The 27,012-nt window shown below is 33.2% G+C and overlaps 1 protein-coding gene across 5 annotated transcripts in view; it reads left to right on the top strand.

Annotated features, from left to right (window-relative positions):
- The window catches only part of Dach2 (dachshund family transcription factor 2), a 597,198-nt gene that overhangs the window by 551,244 nt on the left and 18,942 nt on the right, over positions 1-27,012 (top strand). For 4 of the 5 annotated variants that reach the window (XM_008822462.1, XM_008822484.1, XM_008822468.1 and 1 more), the window contains 2 exons: positions 23,635-23,783; positions 23,908-24,055. In XM_008822462.1, the coding sequence (XP_008820684.1) occupies positions 23,635-23,783; positions 23,908-24,055 (297 nt within the window). Of the gene's footprint in view, positions 1-23,634; positions 23,814-23,907; positions 24,056-27,012 lie in introns of all 5 variants that reach the window. The other variant, XM_008822494.2, reaches the window with a different exon arrangement.

Genomic DNA, 27,012 nt, shown 5'->3' with positions numbered 1-27,012 from the left:
TTGTGAAATCCTTAAAAATAAGGTATGTCTGTTCAACTTCATCTAGGAACAATGACAATAGACTGCTATACTTAAGAAGGGAATGGGAAGAAAAAGATGTTGTTGGTATTCTTACTGTACCCCGCTAACTGACAGATATATGACAGCATAGGTTTCTACTAGCATTGCATACAATTTGTGTTTTGAAATGACTTCACTAAACACGTATTGTAAAATGAAGTCCTGTGTCAAATTGCCTTGAGGGAATCACATCATTATCAGTAAGAGACATTTATAGATACAAGCCCCTGGAAGATAGATTATATATCTACCTTACTCTGTAAGACAGTCATATTTGTGCTATTATTTTCAGCAACACATAGTGTAAGTCCACAGATACTAAGCGTGTGATTAGATGTTTGGGTGGAAGTACATGTTCTGCTAAAACTATCTCATACTTCCAATAGCATAAACTCTCAGAAAATCAAATTCCCTTTACAAATCTATCCTTAAATTATTTATAACTATAATAATGATTCTTCTGAATCCAGAGACCTGCTTCCTTTGTAGTCATGTCATTTCCTTTGAATTTCTTAAGCCACTGGAACACATCGAATGTTTTGAAAAGATTCCTGCTCTTAGTGACACATTGTAGAAGTTGAAAGACATTTTCCTCCTGTTTAAAAAGGAATCCCAAGTTTACCTTGTGATACAAATGCCTGGGAGAGAAATACCTACGTGTTAGCTAACTTTCTATTGCCTTCCAATCTTTATAGAATTTTCAGAGTAAAGTTTAGACATTGGTTTTTATTTCAACAAAATTTCATTTTCCTGGAGGAGATTCTAATAGGGTGAAATACAGGCATTTATTTCTTTTACATAGAATGAATGTCCTTCAGGCTTGGCTTATTACAGAATTGATTTGGGACATTTTATTGGTATATAGATGTTTCTCTTCTCAAAGTATTTTCAATATACTAATTTGTGGGATTTTTTGTATCTTTTTGGTTTGTTTGGAAACAGAGTCCCATAACCCAAGCTGGTAGGGACCTTGCTATGTAGTCCATGCTGGACTTAAACTGGGATCCTCCTGCTACACCCTCTCTTTTGAAGGAAATGTTCATTATCTGGGCACTTCTATCATTTGAGCTTACAACTTGAGTTTGTAATATAAAAACAGCAATCATAATGACAGTTCCAAGACTGTGAATTTTTCAATATTTATGTTATTTATTTATCTGTGCATTCCAAGTCATTTATTGGTTTATATTGAAATCAACAGGGAAATTAATTGGACTTAAAATTCACAGATCCCACCTTTACCAGCTGAACTTTACATGTCAAAGCACTTTAGCCCTGGAAGCTGATCATACACACTTACCTATTATTTATACTTATTTCTAATCATTGTAGAAAATAACTAACCAAACTAGGCATTTGGAAACTAAATAAGCTCCATTTTGAAAGAAAGTATCCCTACAGAGCTTTACTTAAAACTCAAAATTATAATGATGTTAATTTCCTCCCTAAGAATTGTATTTGAGAAAATATAATTCCTACATAAAATCAGCTTAAATGTCTTCATAGTATTGTAAGAGCATTTCCTTCAAAAGAGATATGTTATGGGCTCCTTTTTAAACACGAGCCTCATTTATTGTTTCTTTTCATCTGTTGAAATAATTGCTTTTCTTTTTGCCTTCAATAGTTTGTTATGGTCATTAACATTTCTGTAAAATTAAGTTTGAAAGGTGCTTTTAATGTTCAGATAGACTGGAGTGCACATTTGGCTGTTAAAATCAACCTCCTTAAGGCTGAACTAATGTTTAACATTCACAGCTATTTGAAGTAGTTCAGTGCCCAGTTTAATGGTGCTGCCAAGGGCAATGATCATATTGCTCGTTATTATATTTTGGGGAATTGTTATTCCAGTAATAAAGACAATATATGGCATTTCTAAACACAGTGGCACAAGTATTTTAAACGGTGCTTTCCCACTAACAAGCTACAAAATATAGTCTCAGCATAAATGGTGAGTGGGAGGCATTCTGTCTCATAGAAATTCATTGAGAAAATCAGCTATATCTATGGCATTATAAGTGTGTGCTTATATGATTATGTGCACACAAATGACCATGTGAATGTTTGTGATAAATATAAGATTGTGAGGCAGTAATCATTTTTTTCTTTTCAGTGTATGAATCTTATAAAATTCATCTTGTATATTACTGAAAGTTAATGAGGCAAAATAAAATCAATGAAAGATCGTTGTGAGTCTTCTATGTTACAAAGCAATTTTCTAGGTGATATTGGAATGTAAATGGGAACTTCTTTGGAGGAACATTTATGAAGGATAAAATAATGTCTTAACAAAAGAGGCTATCACAAAGTGGGAAAGGATTATTTGAGGATGATCGATGTAGGCAATGGATGTATTGGTGCAAGTGGAATGGATTATAAAGCGCTGAAAGGCTTAATGGAAGAAGTAGGAATTGAGGTAAATGTTGAAGGCAGAGTATCTTTTCATTAACTAGAATCAGAATCTGACGTATACTTTGTGACATTAATAAATGTAAAACTGATGTTGTGCTCTATTTATATTGCTACGAAATACAATAGAAGAGTAGAAATTTAATGTCAGCAGAAATTACAGTGCTGTAAACAAGAAATATTGATTTCAGATTTAGACTTATTTTTACATATTATTCCATCCAAAATATTTTAACTGATTCATAGCAATCATAATTTAGTAAGATTTTACCTCAGATCCAATATCGCTTGAATGACATTTTATATATTAATTATTTCATATTTCAAACTCAACTTATGATATTATTACTCTTTTATCTCTGTTTTAGAGTAGATGAAACTGAGACATAGAATTAAAACTTTTTTTGAAATCACTCTGTAATTGTTAGGAACTAGCCACTGGAGTTTCTGTGTCTATGAATTACCTATGAATTTTGAAAAACCTAAATATTCAGTTGAAAATGCAGCACATACTTAAAAAAAACTGAGAATAATATGTGACTGGGAGAGCTCCACTTTGCCAGGAACAAGGACATTTCTTACACTTAGTTGTGCACAGAAGGGAAAAATATGGGGTGAAAGTATTTAAGAACGATGTTGAAAGGTCACTTTACCTTAGGAGTATCCTAGGAGAGTGGAGTCCAGGTAATAAATACTATGATAAATATTGAGAATTTATTGAAAAATTACATTGTGCTAATAACAACTCTATAGTTTCTGTTCCATGTTATATCTTACTGCCTTAAATACTAATGTCTTGTAATTAATACAAGAAACTACAAATATCGATGTTTATGTACATACATTCACAATGGTAATACTCATGACTCTTATGTAGCTTAAATAAATACCCTGTGAGATATTTGGAGATCTGTCTCTAAACAAAAATGGCTTATTTAAATGGGTTACTTACAAAATCTCCGTTTCTCATTTCTGGAATAAGTAGCTTGTCAAAACTACTTTCTGCTGTCAGACCTTGCCACATTCCTTTGAGGAACCAGACTGCTCAGTAACTTTAATGACAATAATGCCTATTTTGCTATGAATAGGGACAATATGTAAAAGAATGCCTCATATCAGCAAAGAAATATTCATAATTCAAAGTTTATGAGAAAAATAAAAAAGCAAGAGGATTCGAGTCACATTGTAGCAACATTGAATATTCATTAAATATATTATGTGAAGACACCATATGTTTAATGTAAAATAAGTGTTTGCCTATTAAATATATAGCTATCCAAATAAATAAAAGACATGCAATTCTTAATAGTAGTAACAACAACTTAACCACTTTTTAGAATTATAGAAAAGAAAGTAAAACCCAAGCACATAAAGTTCTAAATACTAATAAATGATTTTTGTCCTGAAAATTCTAGTAAATGAGATTGACCTTGTAAATATTGATGCATATTGTAGATACTTGGTGAAAATATTGAGGACAACATGAGATAAACTGGATATTAGAAGAAATGTGCAAATTGGACATATATATTGAGAAAATTCAGCTTATTGATGATACTTAAAATTGTGATGGAATGATTAAAGAGGAAAGAGAATTCAATGAAGAAATCATGTTAAGAAGGAAAGCATAATCGGGGCTGGAGAGATGGCTCAGCTGTTAAGAGCACTGACTGCTCTTGCAGAGGACCTGGGTTGGATTCCCATCACCCACACGGTGGCTATGAACCGTCCTTAACTCCAGTTCCAAGGGAATCCAAAGCCCTCTTCTGACCTCCGTGGCATTGCATGACATGAATGCACTCACATACATGCAGGCAATGCACTAATACACATAAAATAGAAATAATAAATAAAATTAAAAAGGAAGGCATAATCAACTGGAGAAAGCTGCTGAGAAATCAAGTAAGACTAGGAATAAAATATGACCTTTTCATTTATATTTAGTGATTACTGGCCGCCTTCATAAGTATTTTACTATGGAAAGATGGGACCACAACCTTAACTGAGCAATGCTCCTGAGAGATTTATGCAGATATGGACAAGTCTTTTGAGATATTTTGCTAGGAAAGTAGCAAGAAGAAAGTTGTCATAGATAGAAAGTTACAGTCAGAAAAAATGTGCTTTATAATATGAAAGCATTCCAAAGCATACGTAAAAGCAAAGTAAGACAATGTAATGGTGAAGAGTTTGAAATACAAAGAATTTCAAACATCATTCACATAAACCATATATAGTCCACCTGTTTTTCATGTATGCTTCTCTAAATTTCAATCTAGAGACTGACCCCATCAATTACAGCAAAAAGAAACCTAAGATAATTAACTTCCTAAGATAGCTTTGCATAGGATCCAATGATTTCAATGTCAGAATTTAGTAATTACATCAAAATCACAAGTCATTCTAAGAATACAGCAGTATCTCTAAGATTGTACAAGAGAAGGCAAAGAGAAATGAAATTGAAACACTGCTCTTTCTTTCCATAATTCCAAATGGAGATCGTTATTACTTCTTAACATTCCCCTTACCGTATATACTATCAACAAATGTAGAGGGAATTGAGGCAAAAAGGAAAAAAGGCAGATAAGCATATGAAGTAGGGTGACAGTATTGAGATAACACAATATGCATATTGGATCTATTTCCTCTCCCTTCAGACTAGAGCACAGAAAGCAATACCAGAAGTTCCTAGAATAGTAAGTAGGAAAATGCAGATGCACATGCACGGATGACCTAAAGAGCAAGCTGCTACCCATTAAGTCTTGAGTGCTTGGTAATGATTATATCACAGCTGATGCATCTGCAACCTGCGAGGACCAAGCCATGAGCAGTCAGAGCTGGTGTCACGGTTATCATCATAATAAGGTGGCAGCCAAACTAATTACTCTAAATGATGGATGAGGATATGGATAGAAACACCATATCCTAATTGATGTGATGAAAACTGTTACTGATTCTCTAATGAAAAAGAAAGGAAATAGTAGCATCACAAATATTCACAGTACTTTCTGCTTACTGTTTACAAATCACTTATAACTATCACTTTCACGTTAGTATTTCACATGCCAGTTCCGATAGGACATCATGACTATTGGACTGCAATGTTTTTAATTTAATGAATAAGAACTGTGAACAAATTTAAGACTAATGAGGTAAACAGTATTTTCCTCCAAAACCAATTTTCTTTCATCATCATTGCCTTTAATGAGGAGTTGAAAATAAATCTAACAATGCCACAAAAATCTAGTGCTGGCACAAACATGTCTCTGGGGGTATAAATGGAAACATGATTTTGTATTCTGAAATTTTTGAGTAAAAAAACAATAGATGATTCAATTTACTGTCAGTGATAGAAAAATTATAATATTTATATAACAAAATAAAATATACATTCAGTGATACATAACAGTAATGTTGATTTTTGCTTGTTTTGTGTTTTTTTTTTCAAAACATTTCACGTATTAGAATATTTGAATTTCTGGTTAATGGAATATAATTTACTTTTACATGTGGCATTCTTTATTATAAATGTTGCATTACAAAGACATCTAAAACATTATTTGTAACCACTTCACTTACCCATGACAAATTATTTTATTTTGTTGATGATAGCTATATTTTAATTGAAAGTGAATTTTCTTTTGCCCTGTTACTTGACAGAAAGTTTCTTCACACCGATGGTTGAATTACAGAGCTGAGGGGAAAAACAATAGCATAAAAACCTTCAGCCAGTAAGATAAACATTTGAATTCAAATTACAGAGAAGGCACCTTTAGTCACTGGATTCTCACTTTGCTATTCTTCTTTTATTTTTAATTTATGTTTTATTTTCCTTTTTACACCTTTGATAAAATGCCAACTTAAATTTAAAGTTGAATGTGACTTTAAATTATATAAAACTTATTTACTTTTAAACCTAGGTTAGCTTTAAGTCATATCTACTTTTACTTTCTGTTTTATGATTTGTCTTTATATGTGGGGCTGGACTATCAAGATCAATTGGACTTTAGGAACATATATGTAGGTTTTACCAATTTTTCTTCACAATGGCAAATTTTTAAAAATCTTTAATTGCATCAGTTTAGATTGTTTCCCCATATGTATATTAATTCCCTGTAGCTCTTCATATAGAGGTGGTACATTGTGAAATTTACCCTAGCCTCATTGGCATGTCAACTGGTGTTGTTATTATTCAGATCTTGGTAGGCTACCATATTGTAGAGATTTCCATGAGTGCAGCTTCTCTATCATGTATAAAATTCAGTATCTAGCAGGAGATGACCTGTTACTCTCACTCTTACAATCTTTCAGTCCCCTTGCAAGATGCTCACTGAGCCTTATGTGCTAGGGTTGCATTATAAGTGTATCAATACAGGAACAGCACACACACTCACTTATTCTCTACATTTTGCCCAGTTATAGATCTCTGTACTAGGCTCTATCTGTTACAAAAAGAAGCTTCTTTCATGAGCAGTGAGAGCTACACTCATCTGTTAATATAATGATAAATATTTACAATATACTAAGAAATTACATTGGTTTAGGAAAGTGACAACAGCAGGTTCTTCTGTAGGGTCTGTCTCCACTCCAATCATGTGTACTTAGCTATGTTTACATTACCATTCACAGATTCCTTCCTATTGAACAGGCCAGTTAAACAGATGTTGATTTCCTTAATGAAAAAAGTGACACTACTGTACCAATTGAGATATTTTGCTGGACTGGTCATTTCTTTGGTTAATAGACTTTTCAGTGTGTAGAGAGATAAATAATACAAAGGTTGTCTTAACAAATCTTGCCTTAATTGTGACAGCATGGAAAAGACCCATGCAAAAACCAGACAAAAACACAGCATAGAACTGGGGAAATGTGTAAGAAGCACCAATCTAAAATCGACTTACCTTTTATGTTGAGATGGTCTATGATTCTGTACATGCTTTTCAGGCAGGTGCAGCATTTAAAAATGCTCATATGGCTTCCAATTTTGTGTAGTCTAGAAAACAAATTAATATTTGTTCAATACCTACTGTTTAAGGCAAACTGCTAGTTTCTACAGAAGAAAAAGCAAATACTAACTAAGGTCAATGGTTTCTACTCTTATACACTTTAATGTGCAATTAGGAATGTAAGAAATTTATATATGGAAAAATTCTCATGAAAGTTGTGAATAGCACTGCACTGAACATATTTTAGTACATAGTACATGATTATGCATTGTCAGAAAAATATTCTCTATAAGATTTCAGAGAATTTTTTGTGCTAAAATCGTCAAGAAAATTTCTCTGTGGAGCATTATTAGTTTACAATATTGACAGATGAATTTAAGAATTAACTTGAAATCCTGAAGGATTGACTTAAGATTTGAAAAGTGATTGGTTTATGTTTTAGAAATAGTTGTTAAAGAAAAAATGCAGATATAAGAATGTTTTTATAAGTAGTATGGACAAGGAATCAATCAGATTGACTATAGCTGCAAATTTTATAGTCAAGTATGTGAATAAATTCAAAAAAACTTGGGTAAAACTAGGGGTGCTTGAGATTCTACTGATTTGTTTACAGGAGATAGCATTGAGATTAGCATGTAACCTAATTTTTTACAAAGCCTGAATGGTACTTTTAAAAGCTATTAGTGGATGTTAAACATTAATTTTTGTAACTATACTGTCTAATGATGCAGTTACCGCCAGCAGCGGCCGCTGCTCCTTTCTCGTGGGTGTCGCTCCTTCATTCTCACAGGGGTCAAGGCTGCTCCTCCCACTTGCCCTGGGCTGAGGCTGCTCTTCTGCTCACCTGGTGCTGAGGCAGCTGTTGCTGCCTGGTCCCGGACCCCAGGGCTGGTGAGGAGACTGTGTCAGTGGAGCCACGTTCAGACACAGGAGACCAGGTTCAGTGACACAGGTCTGATTTATTGCAGGAAGGCACAGCTGGTCCAGACCTCAGGGCTGGTGAGGAGACTGTGTCAACGGAGCTGCATTCAGACACAGGAGACCAGTTTCAGTGACACAGGTCTGCTTTATTGCAGGAAGGCACAAGCTTATGTAGGGGTAGTGGTCCAATCACAGCACAGCAAGTATGACACCTTATTAGCATAACAGGTTTAGCATCCTATCACAGTACAGCAAGTAGGATACCTTATTAGCATCATCCTATTAGCATAACAGACTTAACGCCCTATCACAGAATAGAGGGTAGGATGCCTCATTAGCATACTGGGTTTCAGATTACAGAGCCTGGATTCCTGGAAACCACGTGACCCTGACAGTTGTAATATCACCCTAGGCTCAAGCCTGACTCCCACATAGTGAGATAATTGCAAAGTGTTATAAAATTTTTTGAAAGCATTCTAGTTAAAATTGATTATTGATATGAATATAAGAAAAGGACCTTCTTGTATTAAGAAAGGTATATGCAAATTTTACTCATCTTGAACGGCAAGAGACAAGAGCAACCTCACCCATGTATGCATATAGGCAATTTGCACACAACGCCATCACCATCTTCCTTATAAGGCAATTGTACTAGTTACAAACTTAATTCAGCATAAAAATGAAAACATATTCTCAAGTTTCTGCTCCTCAGATATTGAATTGAGGATCCCAATAACTTTAGCATGTTTTCCCACTCTGTGTCTTTGAAACATACAAAAACATGTAGAGCACACTGAGCTTATAAAATATAATGTGTTTTTTTTTAAATTAAAGTAAGCAAATATTATTTTTATTGAAAGCATAAACTCTGTGTTAAAGGGACAGGGTTTTATTTTAACTTCATGCTGAAAATTTTATAATCTTCCAAACTGACAGTAGCATTATCCATTAACAAAGACTGAAACTGTAGTTCAGTTGGTAGAGTGATCGCTGAGCATACATGAAGCCCTGGGTTCTAGCCTCAGGAACAGTTAAATGGGGCATGGTAGTGCTTGCCTGTAATTCCAGCATCCAGGATTTGAATACAGGAGGACAAGGTTCAAGGTCATCCTTGGTTTCATACTGAGTTGAAGACCACAGTCAGACTCTGTTTCCATCAAAATCTTCACTCGTTATCATATTAGCAGAGAGATCATATTGCAATTAAATATTTAAAAAAATCAAGACCCCCGCCTGAAAAAGCCAGAAAAGAAAATTAGAAAATGTGCTTTCATATAGAACACCTTTTCTTACTTTTAAAATTACTTAGACTGTTATTGTGACAAAAACATTGCCTTTACAAGGTTTTTAAGATGTTTACAGTAAAACATTTTGTCCTTCAGTTTACTCTTTCATACCACGAAGAAAGATGTTTTCCAACCAGTTTTATGGCTCTCTGGATGTGTTATTTATACAATTTGGATCTGCTTGGATACAAACAATATTGCAAAAAGACATCGTCCCTTTGAACAGGGCATGCAGCTTTAAAAGGTTATGCATGAAGTACCAAAGGAAGAATCAGTACTATAACAGAAACGCAGTTTTAATGCCACTTTTATTAGGGTAAACACTAAGAATGTTTCCTATTTGTATCACTAATATATTATGGGTGTTTTACATCTATGCAAGTACTACTCACTGATGTGTATACAATGTTTGACTTCAGTGATCATATGGGATTTAACATTTTTTAATATCATAGCATAGGAAGAGAGAACAGTAATCTTTTTGTATGGTATGGTTGTTTACATTGATAAGTAAATAAGTCATAATTGACTGGGATCTGAAAGTATGACAGGTCTGTGATCCAGACTTTGGAAAGCTTTAAATAGCTGCGAGATATCAAAAATAGAATATTGCTTACCACCAAGTACACATCTAGGCAAGTGTTAGGAGGTGAGTAACGTGCATTGTAAGTGTCCAAATAAGGAAGTATCTCTTGAGAATTTTTAACTAAAACAATAAAGCAACACACATCAGTGTTCAAGAATGCATGGCAAGCTGTACTACATAGATTCCCCAGGTTTTTTTTTTTGTTGAAGCACGAAAACTGTCACAGAAACAGTGGTAGGTAAAGTTTATTGCTACATGAGTGTTTGGTAAACTCTCCCTAGAAACTGTGATATCAATTGTGCTTGAAAATAAGAGGATTATTATGGCACATTTAACCAATTTGTTATTACAGATATTTTAACTGAAAGTAAGATGCAATCATTGTCAGTAAGCAAGAACAGGAGGAAAATTTCAAATTTGTATAAAAAATGTGCTATTTTCACATTCACACTGGAAAAATGCCAAACAGGACTTGAATAATGGATGAGAAGTGACAAGGCACAAAGGCAATGAGCAAAGTGATCTTCCCTAGTGATCAAGTAGGATTAGGAAAATGACAGTCTCTAGGGCAGCTGGATAGATACAGCTGCTCAGGTGAAGAAGGCATGTTTTTATGGTAACCCAGAGCAAGTATGAACACTGATGTAGGACAAACAGGAATAGCTAACATATGCTGCTAAATTGTAAATAACTATATGCTTCAATGTTGATTCTTAGAACATGTGACCCAAATAAATGTTTAAAATCTACTAATAGAATTGAAATCTGGCACAGACAGTTTTGATGATTTGTTCAAGCTTGTTTTTAATACAGGAATTGAAATATATTAGATATTAGCCTTAAATTTTCCATTTATCCGTATTTCCTCAGAATATTTAAAGATTTGTAGCAATGAAATGTTATACTACTAAATTTCACATTAATTACTGAATTTTGTGGGAGTCTGAATGCATTTTCAAATATAATTACTTTCATAAAGAAGTATAACTGGCTATGAGCATGTAGGTATGCATGTATGTTATTGTAATCATTATACACATTGTCGCTGAAATTTTAGAATTGATTAATGAAAATTTCAATCTATTTATTTATTTTTACTTTATGTGTATGGGTGTTTTGCCAGCATGTTGCAAGGGCACCGATGTCAAGTAGTAAATGCCTGAGGAGGCCAGAAGAGGGTGTTGGATCCCCTGGAAATGGAGTTAGAAATGATTGTTACCTGCAATGTATGTGTTGGTAATCTGGGACTTTTGAAAGAGCGATGAGTGCTCTTAGCCACTGAGCCATCTCTTCAGACCCAGTATCCCCACCCCCACACTGCTTTTTTGGAGACAAGTTTTAGAGTCCAGCTGAACTTCAAACTCAAATTCATGATTCTCCTTTTTTATTACCAGCATCATCCCAATTGTGATGGAATTACAGGTGTCCAGAACTAAGTCCAGAGCTCCATTTATTTTTCAAGCTTTGGAATACACTAAAAATAATTAATAGGTATATGTCATACATAAATATATTTATACTTGCATTCTAATAAACCATGAAATTCTACACTGTCTGCAAAGATTCTGCCTTTGTACAAGCATGATTTTATAATAATTCCAAGCTTCATATTCAATGAGAAATTTATTTTATTTTTTAATAATTATATATTATTTTTATTTTCTGTATATGAGTGTTATGCCTGCATCTATGTAAGTACACATCTCCCCAGCCTCAAGAATTTTTGTTTTCTTGTCTTCAATCAGAAAAGCATTATTTTGAAAGAAAATTTTGAAGATGTCATTGATGGGCTGAGAGGTTCAGCAGTTAAGAGCACTGGCTGCTTTTGCAGAGGACCCAGGTTCCATCTGCAGCATACACATGGTGGCTAACAACTGTCTATAACTCTGATGACGTCTTCTGACCTCTGCCAGTATTGCATGACATGGGTGAACTTACATATATGCAGGCAATACACTCATACATATAAAATAAAAATAATAAAGGGCTGAAGAGATGACTTTAGTGGTTAATAGAACTAGGTGAGGACCCTGGTTTGAGTCCAGGTACCCACATGGTGGCTAACATCCTTTAGTAACTTCAGTTTCAAGTCATCTGATGCCCTCTTCTGGCCTCCACAGGTAGCGCATGACTTGGGTGCACCTATCTACATGCAGGCAATACACACATACACATAACAAAAATAATAAATAAATATTTAAAATAAATAAATAATAGCATAATACAAAATTTCTCAATTATTATGATTATAAGTGAATATGAAAAATGTCTGCAGTGTCTTTCCTTCAACATCTGTTGTCACAAATAGATTCATAAATATTTCTAACAAATAGTGAGTGAAAAATTTTTGTTAATGAAACAAATCCAAATAGCGCCAGAAAAAATAAACTATATTTTCTTATATTCTTAAAAGAAATTATACTTATCTTAAACACAGAAGTCTCCATGAGAATAAAAATGTAGCATAAATAATAGGTAAAGGGAAATGATGCTATAATCTTATTAACCCAAAGTGTTCAATCAAGATTTACACTGATTTGAATGATATTACTTAGAAAATTTTACTGTTTTGTCTGGTTATGGGGGAAACAAATTCCAATGCAATGAGAGCTCATTTGGGTTGTTTTTATGTTAGCTGATATCTGCAATCAGTTTAGATTTTTTTTTTTAAAGAAATCTCTAGTAAATGTACATCCAGTATAATTTGTCTTTTGCTTCTTGTTTTTTGTGTTTTTTTCCTTTGAAACAGTGTCTCTGTGTAGCCCCAGCTGGCCTGGAACTCACTTTGTAGCTCAGGCTAGTCTCATTCTCACAGAGATCCATCAGCTTGTCTCTGCCTCCCAAGTGCTACAGTTAAAAGTGTATGCCACCATAAATGCTCCAACTGGAATTTTTCATTGAACTCTTCCATTAAAACTGTGAAACAGTGATTTTTGTTCAGTAAGTGGGAACACACACACAAAGAGGGAGAGAGGATAGAGACCCTATTGTGGTAAATTTAAATATTATCTATATGCAAGTATTTGATATATGATTGATATTTATATATTGATACAAATAAAAACTTGTATAATTATTTATACATTGTACATTAAAGCATTTCTAAAAAGTGGCAAACAATAATTTGCTTGCTGCATGGATTATTCTTCCAAAATTTTCTGTATAACAATGTTATCTTGGTAGTTGGAAACATGGCTCAACTGTTTAGATCACTGGCTGCTCTTGCAGAAGACCTGGAATCAGTTCCCAGTACCTATATGTTACCTAACAATTGTTCATAACTCCATTTCCAGGAGACCTGACATCCTCTTCCGGCCTCTTCAGGCATTGCATACATATATGGTATGCTTAACATACATGCATGCAAAATACTCATTTATATACAATAAAAATAAATAAAAATTAAAATGCCATCCTGGTTTTGAATTGCGTTTGGTTTTTAACCTTACTGTCGCTAAAATAGTCCACTTCTACCTTCCTAAATAACAGTAAATAATAGCTAAAAAGTAATTCATATAACTTCTATTTTAGTTATTAAATGATCACTTTTTAATGAAACAAATCATTTTACCTGTCTATGCTCATGATTTTACTTTTCATTTTCCTGATTCTGAGTTACAAATGAGTCCATTACATGTTTATTTTTCAATATAAATATATTTTCAGAACCTCTAAATCTGTAGTCATTTCATATTAATTTTCCACAATTTTTTAGAACTTTGACAATTTATGCTTAATATTAAATATATTCTGAATAATTAATTGTAATCTAAAAGATGTATAGTTACAAAGTTAATTTTGTTGTTGGAAACAATATTTGTCTTCATTAAATATTTATTTTACTGTGTTTTAAAATAATTATGTTATGTGTGTATATATGTGTGTGTGTGTGTGTGTGTGTGTGTGTGTGTATTAATGTAGGTGCCTGACGATGCCAATTGTAAACAATTTCCCTGGAGCTGGAGTTACAGGCTGTTGTGAGCCACTGGATATTGGTGCTGGAAACCAAAAGAGCTCAGGTCCTTCTCATGAGCCATATAAGCGCTTAAGCACTGAGTCATCTCTCCAGCCCCTTAATTATCATTTAAATTCAGGAATATATGCCCTTTTTATATCTCAGTAATTTCCATCACTGTAATTCCAATACTAACAACATCAGTATCAATTTGATGCCTCAGGTTTCCAGGCAAACCCCCAATCTTGCCAATTCAAAAGCCTAGGAAGTGTGGAATAAACACTTAAATGATCTACAGGGTATTTCTATGTATGATAAAGTTTGAGAACCAGTAAAGCGTTTGATTAATAACCTACAGTTATGTACATTCCATTGACCCTCTCTACTCATATGCTGACTAAAAGGGAAAAGAAACAGTGATTTTAAAGTTGACACCTGCATTTCCTGGACTGAGCAGTAAATTTCTCTTCTTGATTTGTGCCAGATTACGAAGGGGGTTTTCCCCTAGTTGATGGAAATGACTGCATACCTCCTGGTAGAGAAGCAAAATGAGAAATCTGCTTTACAGCCTCTTTATTCAGACAGATGACTGAACCCCAGTAAGGCTAAATCAATTCTATATTGAAGCCCTTAGGCCATTTTATAGACAAGCCAGGAGGACAAAACAGTATACCTGGAAAGGTCAATTAATTGATGGAAATTCATATCCATGCTGTCATCAAACCTAGATAAATTTCAGAAAATGGCTTTTGCGTACCCCTACCTTCAGTCTAATTGTACTTCAGGTTTGACAATTTATGATGGGGATGATTATATTATTATTTTGCTGTTTGTGAAGTATTCTTCACTTTGAAGCCACACTGGTTTTTCTGGAAAATAAACTCTGTATCTAGATTGCTGTTTTGTTGTTTATATCATAATTGTTTGTCTTGAGCCAGGTATGGTGGCACATGCCTTTCTTTCCAGCACTCTACAGGCAGAGGCAAGCAGATTGCTGTGAGATCAAGGCCAGCCTGGTGTGCATAGTGAATTCCAGGCAAGCTGGGACTACAGGTGATCCTGTCTCAAAAACAAAACAAAACAAACAAAACAAAGTAAAAAAAAATCTGTTTCATCCCTGCAATAGCATTGCAGACCAAATCCTATTCTGTATCTGAAACCTCTTTGTTTTTCCTGTCATCCTTTTTTTCTAGGCTTTATAAAATCTAAAGTTTATGAGATTTACTTTATTTATAACACAATAATGTATATTCTAAGAGACAATGAGGAAGTACATGTGTGCCAAAAAAGTATTTTGTTTGTTGTTGAAACACTGAGCTATGAAGACAAGTTTTAAAACTGTACGATAAACATTCTATGATACCTGTAAAAAGCTCTTTTTCTAATCTTCAATGTATTACTACCTACGTATGTGCAAACCCTATTCATAAAATTGTATATTTATGTAGAATCTTGTCTTTTCGAGTGGAAATAGTAGATGGTAACTGATAATTGGAAATTTTACATGGCTTTAAATAACCAGTCTATAAATCTAATTACTCCAAGGATGTAGAATAGTTTCTGTTTGACATACTAAGGAAGACAAACGTCAGTAAATTAAATTAACTGACAAATAATAGATAATAAAACAGAGTAAGTCTCATAGTGAATAAATCTTATAAATTTACTCATAGTAAATTTTAGTAGGAAGAAATAAGAAGTAAATAAACTTAATTAAAAAATAAATGCTAACAAATTGTACAGGAAAAAATGAAAGCATTAAAGGGATGTTAAGGTGAAGCCTACAATGATCAATAGGATGAACCTTTAACAAGATGACGCTTGAGCAAAGAATGAAGACTATTATCCCAATTTAAATGCGCAATTATGCTAAAACATATGCTAAATCATTGAATTGAACACTGTTGTCTCATTAAGCTTATTAAACTCTAGTGGGTATTTGAGGAAAAGAATGTGTAGATTGGGATTTCCCTACGTAACTCAAGAATACTGGTTCTCAACCAGTGTTGATAATTGGCCACATAATTACATTTATTAATTTTACATTGAAATATAATGAAATTCTTTTCATCATGGCATTTTGAAAACTGAGTTATATTCATCCCCTCTGAATAATTATTTATGATGCTGGTGATGGTGATTTTGCCCTGTGCTTTATATGACATTTTGAAGTATACTGGGACTTTAAGACTGATGACTTTAGTAGACTCTTTCCCTCTCCAGTCACTCACATTCAATCAAATTTTTGTTATTTTCCACTAGAAAAAAAAAAAGACCCTGATTACGAAACACTGACCTAAGTACTGTCAATCTTTTATGACTGAAGGTGAAACAAAGCCATATCATCAAATTATAACATATAAATGATTGTTTCCAAACATGATGTTGGACAGGGTTTATTACATGCATAGGCACTGTGTTTGCCTCTTAAACTTCTGAAAATACTCAATCACTATAAATTTTATTTTAAAATGCACTTACATTGCATTTACTTTGACTCAAGCATTGTTCAAGAACTTCAGTTTAAGAGTAGCTCATTAATCTTTAGAACAATTATAGTTTGCAGATATTACTATTTTTCTAACATTGCAGATAAGGAAAGGGAGGCACACATAGGTTAAACAACTTTCCCAATGTCTTCCAAACAGTAAAGGAAAGATTCAAACCCATATATTATGCATACAACACAGGAACATTATTCCAATTTTGAAACTTTATTCCAGTTCCAATAGCTTTGAAGCTTCAGTATGCACTCTGTTGTCTATTTCAACACATAACGCTAGTTAGAGTTTCTTTAACTTTTAATTGACACATGATAAATGTACATATTCATGGGGTACAGTGTAATGTTTTGCCATATGTACAGTGACAAGAATAAAATTTGGATAATTTGTATTGTAATAGTTCTGAATGGTTCTCCTTTATAATATTTAGCAAGTGAAGAAAGAAAGCTGTAGTCTGAGAAATTTGAATGTCAGTAAAAGACAAATTATTTTCAGTATAAGTATGTCTCATGGAATATTTTGGGACACATCCCTATTAAAATTATTTTATCTTAAATTCAGCTTTCACAGGGCAGCCTATAATGCATCTCACTGCCCTTGTTTGAGGAAAACTGTTTTCCACTGTTTAGCCTAGTGTTTTACAACACTAAAGTCCACAAAGAATGCTTTCTTTTAAGAATGCCTAATCTCATGTGGAAAGTCTGTGGAACATAATTGTAAGGAGAGTGTGAACATTTTTCATCTCCAAAGAGCATAGGTATATTTGCCTTTTTGCTCCAGACTAGTGTGATTTCTCTTTGAATTTCTAGAGTTTACACTATATGATACATTATTCATGCTTAATTGTCCACTTCTCTAACATATGCACATTTTTTCAAAAATAATATACATTGAAGGTAGTTTTCTGATCAATTTATATTTTAAAAATCAATTTATATTGTTACTATACAAAATAATGGTTTTTGTTTTGACTTTTTAAAATGGCAAATTATATATAATATACATACCACATATTAGAAAAAAATTAAGTCTAGATTTCAGTAAAGATTTGAAAAATATTTCATTTGAGATTGCATTTGCAGGCTGCTGGCCCTGCATTTTTTTTAAAATTAGTTATTCAAATTTTCTGTGATATTTATTTAGTATCCCCAAAGAAATGTTAAGATCTGGAGATCAAGTTTTTCTTTTCCACATATGATAATGGCAACACTTAAGGAGTCATTGTTCAACAGAGAGTATGAACACTTCCTTATATTCATGCAAGTCACATCATTACACAGCAGTTGGTTGTTTCATTGTTATTGTTCCTCAGTTTGAAAGAGGGAAGCAGGTGTCTTGCTTTGCTGAATCTAACACTAATGACATCAACATAGGAGAGTCCCTTGGGTCAGCTGTATTTAGGAAAAGCTCTCAAATCAAATAATGGAATATAATTTACTTGTTAGAGAATAAAACTGATGACCTGGTAGGTATCTGCATTTTTCACCTCTCAGTGAGTCAGCTGTGTTCAGTTTCTAGTTCTGTGTCACAATTCTCAAAGCCCAGTGCAAAGAGGAAATGCTTAACTCCATGAAAGACTGGGAGAATAAACACTGAAGTCATATAAATTGTTTGGAGTAGCCTTGACTTTAATTTTCAGAGATATTTCCATTCCCGCATTTACTGTATATTTCTTTTTTTTTTCTACGAATAACATTCTTGTTAACTTTTACATCTATTCATCTGGACCAAAACAAGAAATTAAAATAAAGAGCTTGTTCTCTAAGTTGATTCCCAAGTGCTGTTACAAAGTATTTGCAGTTTTAAGAAAGAAGCTCAATAAAAGCAGTTTCCACTTTGCTGCAATAAATGGAGAGGTTGCTCATGTCCTTGACTAGACGGTCTTTGTCCTGTCTTTATACTTTTAGTTTAGACCATTTCATTAAATGTGCAGATAAAATATTTTTAATCTATATCTTTGAATGCCTTGCTTTTAAATCAAAATACTCTTATCAAAATCCTTTCTCCTGGGTTTACAAGGAGACAGTTAAGAAACTGTCAATCTACGCTCCTAACACTTATCTGTTTTTAATTTTATTGCCAATTAGGATGACTCAAGCCTATCTAATAAGTATCTACACAACCCTGCATTTATGCAAACTCTGAGCAAAATGTAGATTGCACTCAGATGTTAAAACCTTTCACAAGATTAAAATCAACTCTAAAATCATTTATTAGTTACTTTTTAGCACACGATTTAAATCAGGAAAAAAATCCTGAAGAATAGCTTGACAGTTTTCACTCATGTACACTAAAACATAATATACTTATACTATATTTTGGCTATTACAGACCTTAAAATGCAATGTGACCTTGATCTGAAAAGCATGTTTGGTTAGCACAGAAACTTAATCATAAAAAGTCATAAGTAGAGTCCTTCTTCTTTACTGCCCTTTTTTAGGACCAGAAAATTTATTGTTTGTGGGACAGGTAGGATATGAACAATGGTCCAAATAGAGTCCAGGGTTATCTCATCTGTGTGAAAACTGCTGCTGAAAATCGATGTGACCTCTGCTACACTGTCATCCCAGTTCCCACCCTCTGTGTCCTATTTGTCTTTTGGTAGAAGCTTAGATCTGTGTGCTGTCTCTATGTGTCTCTCTTGGGCCAGATTATCAAAATGAATCATTGCCTGCATACCTCTTATATTTCTATTTATTTTCCTGGTGTTGACTGGGTCTGATGAAATATGATTCTTTTTGCATTTGATCTTCACTGCAGCAAGCAGCACCTAATTCAGCTGTGTCTATCTCTTTAAAGAAGAGTAATACTATTTTGAAACTTCAATCTACTGTACAGCAACATTACAAACTATAGACCATGCAACCTGTCTTCATAATCAATAGTAATTTTCCTTTCAGCCAATTTAATGGCATTTCTTTCATCTTCAAATAGAAGACTTCTAGTGATTTTGACGTAATTATAATTGCTTTCTTTTCAGAAAGACTATCTCTTATTGTCTCATTATTGCAGTTATCTATTTGCATAGAGTGATATATGATAAGAAATCCATTAATTTCCAACTGTAACACAAAATATTAAGGGAAATATTGCATTGTCTTTGGATCAGTAAAATGTCAATATTTTGTTTGTAGCAATTCAATTTTTTAAAATAAATTTCAATGTATATAAATACATACTTTAAGATTTAAAGCAATAAATGTAAGGATGTAGAACATCTTTAGCTGTAATTAGTATTGATAAATCCTCATAAAGTTTTACTTTTCTCTCACTGCACTAATCTGGGGAAGACAAAAATATAGATAACACACAAAAATGAGCAGAATATTACTCAACTAGTTGTTAAGAAATTTATGTTAAAAATGTTAGAGGTGTTAGTTAAGACATGTTGTAGGATTGATGAGTTACACTAAATGCTGGGTAGGATGCAGGGAGAGTTTTCAGAGCTGGTGGGATTGAAAACTGGTGCAACCACTATGGAAAGCAGTGTGGAGAACTCTTTAAAAACTAAAAATAAATGTACCATATGATCCAGTTATAACACTTCTCTGCATCTACCCAAATTACTCATCCTACTGTAGAGATACATTCACAGACATATTTGTTGCTGCTCTTTTTACAATAGCTAAGAAATAGAAACAACCTAAATGTCCCTCAACTGATGAACAGATAATGAAAACATGGTACATTTACATCATGGAGTTTGACTCATCAATAAAGAAAAACAAAAATCATGAAATTTATAGACAAGTATACATGACACCACTCATCAAAGAAGCTTATTTTGCAGTACATGGAGACTATGACAGAGTTCCAAAACTGGTCAAACACAGAGAACAAGAGTCTGTGAGATGCCCAGCTCTAACTAACACATCTACAATGGAACCCCTACACCTAAGGCTCAGGGAAAATAGTGAAAGAGGGGGTAGATAAAGTCACAACTGGTCAAAATGTAGAGAAAAAGAGACTACAGATTGTGTGTCCCTAGGTAGGACTACTATATTCAACCCCACCCAGAGAGCTGAGGTTCTGGGACAATTCCAGACGATGGGGAGAATGATTTTAAGAGCTAGGGGTGGTGGATAACCACATGGAATCATAGTTTTCCAGGCAGGTGAGAACTTACTCATATGAACTTACAGCAATGAAGCCAGCATGCACAGATGCATGCAAATTCCATCAGACAAAAACACAGCATAGAAGTGAGAAAAAGGGTAAGAAGACCCAACCTTAACTTAGGAACTCTTGGCAGCTGATCACTACTGGGTGAGGGAGAGTTGGTCTTCTTTAAGGGAGTGATTTTAGATAGTCTGATCAGCTACAGTGGATAAACTCACACCAAGGGATGTCCGAGGACACAAAATTCACTTGATCCCCTTTAACATATATGATAGAATTGTATTAAATCCTGTTTGGGGGGGCTGGGGGGACCTTCAGATAGAGGAGGTCTCTAAATATGATTAAGATGTATGAAATACACTGAAATTCAATAAAATATAGTCTTGTAAAAATTTATTTCAAATGAAAACATGTTGGTGAATAAGGTTCACAGAATTTGTGAGAATTTGCTGATTCTTTCACAAACATTTGTTTGTTTGAAACTTTCAAAGTTACCAGTTGAGAGAGGGAGAAGACAATGAAAGGACAGAAGAAGGGAGAGAAGGTAAGAAGGAAGAGAAAAGGAGGGAGGGATTGAGATTCTACAAGAGCTTTAGGCTAGTTGGGTATGGTGGTGTATCCTGGCAATCATAACAGTTCAACGCTGCAGAAGCTGAGATTGGAAAATGTAGCACCAGAGGCCATCCTGGGTTATATAGCCAGGCCATTCACCCCTCTCCAAAGAGATTAGACTTAAAATTTTAAGAATTTTCATCGAGGTGCTGGAGAGATGGCTCAGTGGTTAAGAGCACTGGTTGCTCTTGCAGAGGACCAGGATTTGCTTCCCTGAACCCACGTGGCTGCTAAAAACCTTAAGAAACTCCAGTTCCATGGGATTTGGGGCCCTCTTCTGACCTCCCCGGGCATTGCACAATATGGCTGCACTTATATACATGCAACAATACACTCATACGTATAAAATAAATGATAATACATAAAATATTTAAGAAGAATGAATATTAAAATAATTAGTAACTATGAAAATAATGCCATAAAGATGTTGTAGAAAACACAATGATCATTGTAACATTTTCTATAAGACAATTTCTGGGAAGATATTTCAATTTACTTAGCAAAATATGGTTAATAGAATTGTTTGTGCATTTTATCTAACTCTTTAAAACTGATAAGTATTCTTTATATTTGCATCCAAATAATGAAAAACATCTTATTCTTTGGTATTATCAGCTAAAATTTTAAACGTTATTGGTCTTGCAAAATTGGAAAATGTAAAGATGACCTATATTAAGAACATTTTGTTCAAATAATGTATTCCCATTAAGTCCTCTCACTGAAGGTTCCAGCAATCATATGGCACAACTTCCCTCAGAAGGAAGCACACAACAAAATACGATTATTGTGAAATCAGTGGGATATAAGACTCTGCATTAATATATACATAAGTATGTGTGTGTATGAGAGAGTGTATTTGTATGTATGTATGTGTATATTAGCTGCTTCTAATTGAAAAATGAAGTCTAACTGCATGACAAATTCAGATTTTCATATGTACAGAAAATAGTCCATTAGCTAGATTGTATTGTTGTTATTTGGTTATTTTCAAAACAAGTGAAAACTGCTTAAGTCTAAATTCAAATCTAGAAGATGTAAATTTTAATGAGTCTGATTTAAATGTATTGAATCACTAACATTTTCTCCAATGAGAGAGAAACATATTTTTCAATCTTTAGTTATATTCTGTTGCTGAAATTACAAAAACCTGCAGAGGCTACTGAGGTTCTATGATTTATCCTCTCATTCATTATTATTGAAATATAGTTAGGAATAACTATGTTGGCTCACATTCCAATATTGTCTCCCTAGAAAGTTTTACTTAAAATTGCCCAAATTACCCCATTTTATATATAGAGGAAATTATGCTAAATAGTACATGAATGTCACAGAGAAGATTATCTGTAAGAATTCAAGTAGATGGTCAAATTGCCTGACTTCTTGTGATGGGAAGAAATTAATTTTATTGTTACATGTATTGGTCCAAACAAATCTGAAACATTAATAAAAATTCAATGAAAATATTAAAAACATGGGAGGTAATATGAAAGGAAAAAATGATAGGAGATATTACTTAAATTTTTCTCATAAGAAATAATATTCAGAATTAAAATTAACACTGAAAAGTATCGAAATTCCAGGCATTTAAATCAATGTTTGTATGTTCACATGAAATGTTAGTCAGCATATAAGTGAAAAGCCTACTGTTATATAACACATACATATAAATCTGAAAATAAAGTAGTGTTGAGCAAAATGATCTCAACACAGGCTACCACGTGTTGTATGATTTTATTTCTGTGAAATAATCAGAAAACTCAAATCTTTAAAGACAAAGTAAAACATCATTGCCAATGAGTATGTTGGGGATGGAGTCTATCTGTAACTGACTCTGAAGTACACTTTGGGGTAATTGTGATATTCTAAAATAGTTTTTTGAAATGGTTAAACAAATGTGTAAAATTATTAATAATAAAATGTACTCTTAAATAGATTGATTATATTTTATTTAAAACTTACATCAATGAAGGAATTAAAAATAATGAAGATAGGTAGGTAGATTCATAGAAATGTCTGAAAAAAAGTAAGTAGTGATCTAATTCTGTAGCTTAGGAATATTCATAAATATATATCTCTGTTTTGTATATATATTAAATATTATTTCCAATATCATGCCTCTTTAGCAATAAATGCTTCATTTTCATCAGCTCTATACTGAATGTTGTATTTTGAGAAATTAAAAACAGCTGAAGATTTGAGCTGTAACTTTTTGAATCTTCTGACAATAATTTTATTTTTACAGAAGAGGTACCAGCTCAAATTCCAATGATGAAGTCACCCTTGGACAAGATCCAGTTGGCTCCTGGACAGGCATTGCCCCCTGGATTCCCTGGACCATTCATTTTTGCTGATAGTCTGTCCTCCGTGGAGACTCTGTTGACCAACATTCAGGTCAACAATATTTCTATAAACAAAATAAATGTAATACAAGACATTAGCACCTACACAAATTATTTAATATTTTTGAGTTAAAACAGATAAGATGAACTGTCCGTCATTTGCTGTACTTTGACAGGGTCTACTGAAAGTGGCTTTGGATAACGCTCGCATCCAGGAGAAGCAGATTCAGCAAGAAAAGAAGGAGCTGAGAATTGAGCTCTACAGAGAAAGAGAAATTCGAGAAAACCTTGAGAGACAGCTTGCAGTTGAACTCCAAAGCAGAAGTAAGTCTAACAACTTCAATTAAATAGTGAATATTATGTTGGAAATATTAATGTTAACAGAAATATTACCAGAGGTAGCTCATAAATGTTGGAAATGAATAACCAACCAAAAGCCAATACTGTAGGTAAGCCACATAGTAATAAACGTACATAATCTTTTTACTAAGATACAAATTTACTAAGGTAAAAATTAAAAATTTGGAAACATGGACAATTACTGTCCTCTCACATTTTGATAAAGTGTGTCTCGATATAGATATTATTGTATGGCCTTATATGTGAAATGCTTAATCTTCAGTAGCCACAAGCTATTGCCTGGAATTATAAAAGATATGAAGTCTAGTCCCTCTCCTTGAGGGATTTAGATTGTAGAAGACCAACACAGTTATTTTCAAAATAAAGTGACAAGACTGATCATGTGTACTCTGCATAGTTACAAAGAGATTAGATGGTTTAGATTGTGTAAGTTGAATTGTGGTAAAAGAATAATACCTCCTGATATTGTCCTCTGGATCTGAGCCTTACAGGAACCAATGGCTAAAATAAAATAAAAAAAAAAAGAAGGTTTGTGAGCATGCAACTGATGTGAGCATGTAGTCAGAAATATTAGCATACACATGGAAGCAAGAAACTCCTTGTATCAATTTTACATTGCAAGTAAAGGAACATATCAGAAGATAAACAAGGGAATGATCAGGTTTGACTTCTATTGTGTAGGTCACTCTGTTAATAGTGATGCTTTAGATTAGGACTGCTGTGAGACTGGGAGTAAGGAAACGACAGCAAGGGGTTGCTCTTGTGTAAATAGCAGTGGTGAAGATTAATGCAGCATAATAGAAGTGTATGTCAAGACAAAGAAGGGAGAATAGAAGAATGTTGAATTATTCACAATATAAATAATTTTCCAACAATGGAGAGATTAAATTGTCATCAGTATAATGTATAGATGAGGGTAATTTATATGAAAACTACATACTATTTTCAACTTCACTTTCATAAATGATTTCTAAATCTCTATTATATAAAAAGCTAAAAAGCAGCAAAACTATTATTAATTTCAGCTTGTTTCTGTTCCTTGATAACTCTTCTTCTGGAAAGATCATAAAGTCTAAAAGAGGTGTGGGTAGGAGAGGCAAATGAAGAGGAGAAAATCAATAACCTGGAGAATTATCTGAAAAAGGAAGAATCATTCCACTTCAGCAAAATTCGCTATCATTTTGCTAATTTTCAGTAGCATATTATAATCTGAAATTTGTTTCAGAAGATTGAAAATGTACTTTTATATTCCCTTTAGTCTTAGAAATCATTTGCTGAGGTAAAAATGAAATTCTAATCACTGCATGGGAAAGAATTTAATGTAGTTTTCTTAACTTAGCAAACTATACAAATACTAAAGACTAAGTTATATTTTTCAAGCTTATGGAAATCAGTATGTTTCTGACATCTAGAATGTGAAATAAAATATTATGATTTAGTCAACGTTAACTCACATTTCTTTTACATTCTTCAAATACAAAAAGTTACATGTTAGATATAATAAGATATATAATGACTTGTGAAAGTCTACTACATGTAGCAAAATTGGCTTCAAACTCATCAAAATATGCACATCCTTATTTTTGTTAATTCACATTTAACAGACATTTTGGATCTACATTTATCCATTATATCTATTGTCCTTTAACAAGTCCCAGATATGGTAGGATCATACTGTGAATTTGATCAAATTTACACTCTTATTTGTATTTAAGATATCTAGTACTTTTTAACATAATGATATCATTACTATTGTTATCATTACTAGTAGAAGTGTAATTTTTATTACAAGTCTTTATTATAACTACCATAATTAGCATTAATAATACTGTTGACATAAGTTAATGCTTATTAGCTGCATGTGTGCCATGCGCTATTAGATATAATGTGACATAATTTTAGAGAACTCTATTATCCTTACTGATTTACAGAAACTATTCCATTTTTACAAATGACAGTAACCCTTTCTATTGCAATAAGTAAAACGGATAAGGATTTCAATTTTCTTTTGCTTCCTTGAATATTTCATGACCAGTTTACCCAAATTTTTATGACAAAATGAATATTAAGGTCACATGATGGAAAAGAAAAGACAGAAAGTTCATTTCAATGTTTATAAGGTGGTATTTCTGTAAGAATATAGTAAGAAATTTACATACAGTGTATATTATGCATCAAATATGTATATATTGTATATTAGGATAAATAAAACTAAATAGGGACTGGAGAGATGGCTCAGTGGTTAAGAGTACTGACGGCTCTTGCAGTGGACCCCGGACCGATTACCAGCACCCATATGGTGGCTATGAATCGTCCTTAACTCCAGTTCAAGGGGAATCCAAAGCCCTCTTCTGCCTCCGCAGCATTGTACAACACGGGTGCACTCACATACATGCAAGCAATACACTCATACACATGAAATAATAAAAATAATAAATAAAATATTTTAAAAAATAAAAAAATTAAATAAATGAAACTATAGAACTGCATATAAAGTTGTATGTAAGAAGAATTCCTCTGATCTCTTTAAATTAGTTTACTTTGTTCTTTTTATTTTTCTTAGATATATTTATTTTTATTTTATGTATGAGTGTTTTGCCAGCATGTACCTAAGTGCACCCATGTGTGCTATAGCTATGGAGGTCAGAAGAGGGAGATGAATACTGTAAAGTATGGCTATTAACTATCATGTGGATGTTGGGAACAGAAGCTGGGTCATCTGTAAGAGAAGCCAGTGCTCTTGACCACAGATCAATCTCTCCAACCTAAGATTTATTTATTTATTCATTCATTCATTCATTCATTCATTCATTTATTTATTTATTTATTTTGAGACAGAGTCTTGCCCAGGCTGGCTTTGTTAATTCTCTTGTCTCAAACTTTGAGTGCTGGGATAGCAATCATGAACAACCATTCTAGAG

This window comes from Nannospalax galili, unplaced genomic scaffold, assembly GCF_000622305.1.
Source record: "Nannospalax galili isolate Female #2095 unplaced genomic scaffold, S.galili_v1.0 scaffold10, whole genome shotgun sequence".
NCBI classification, from domain to species: domain Eukaryota; kingdom Metazoa; phylum Chordata; class Mammalia; order Rodentia; family Spalacidae; genus Nannospalax; species Nannospalax galili.
This window is presented reverse-complemented; position numbering and strand designations above follow the sequence as displayed.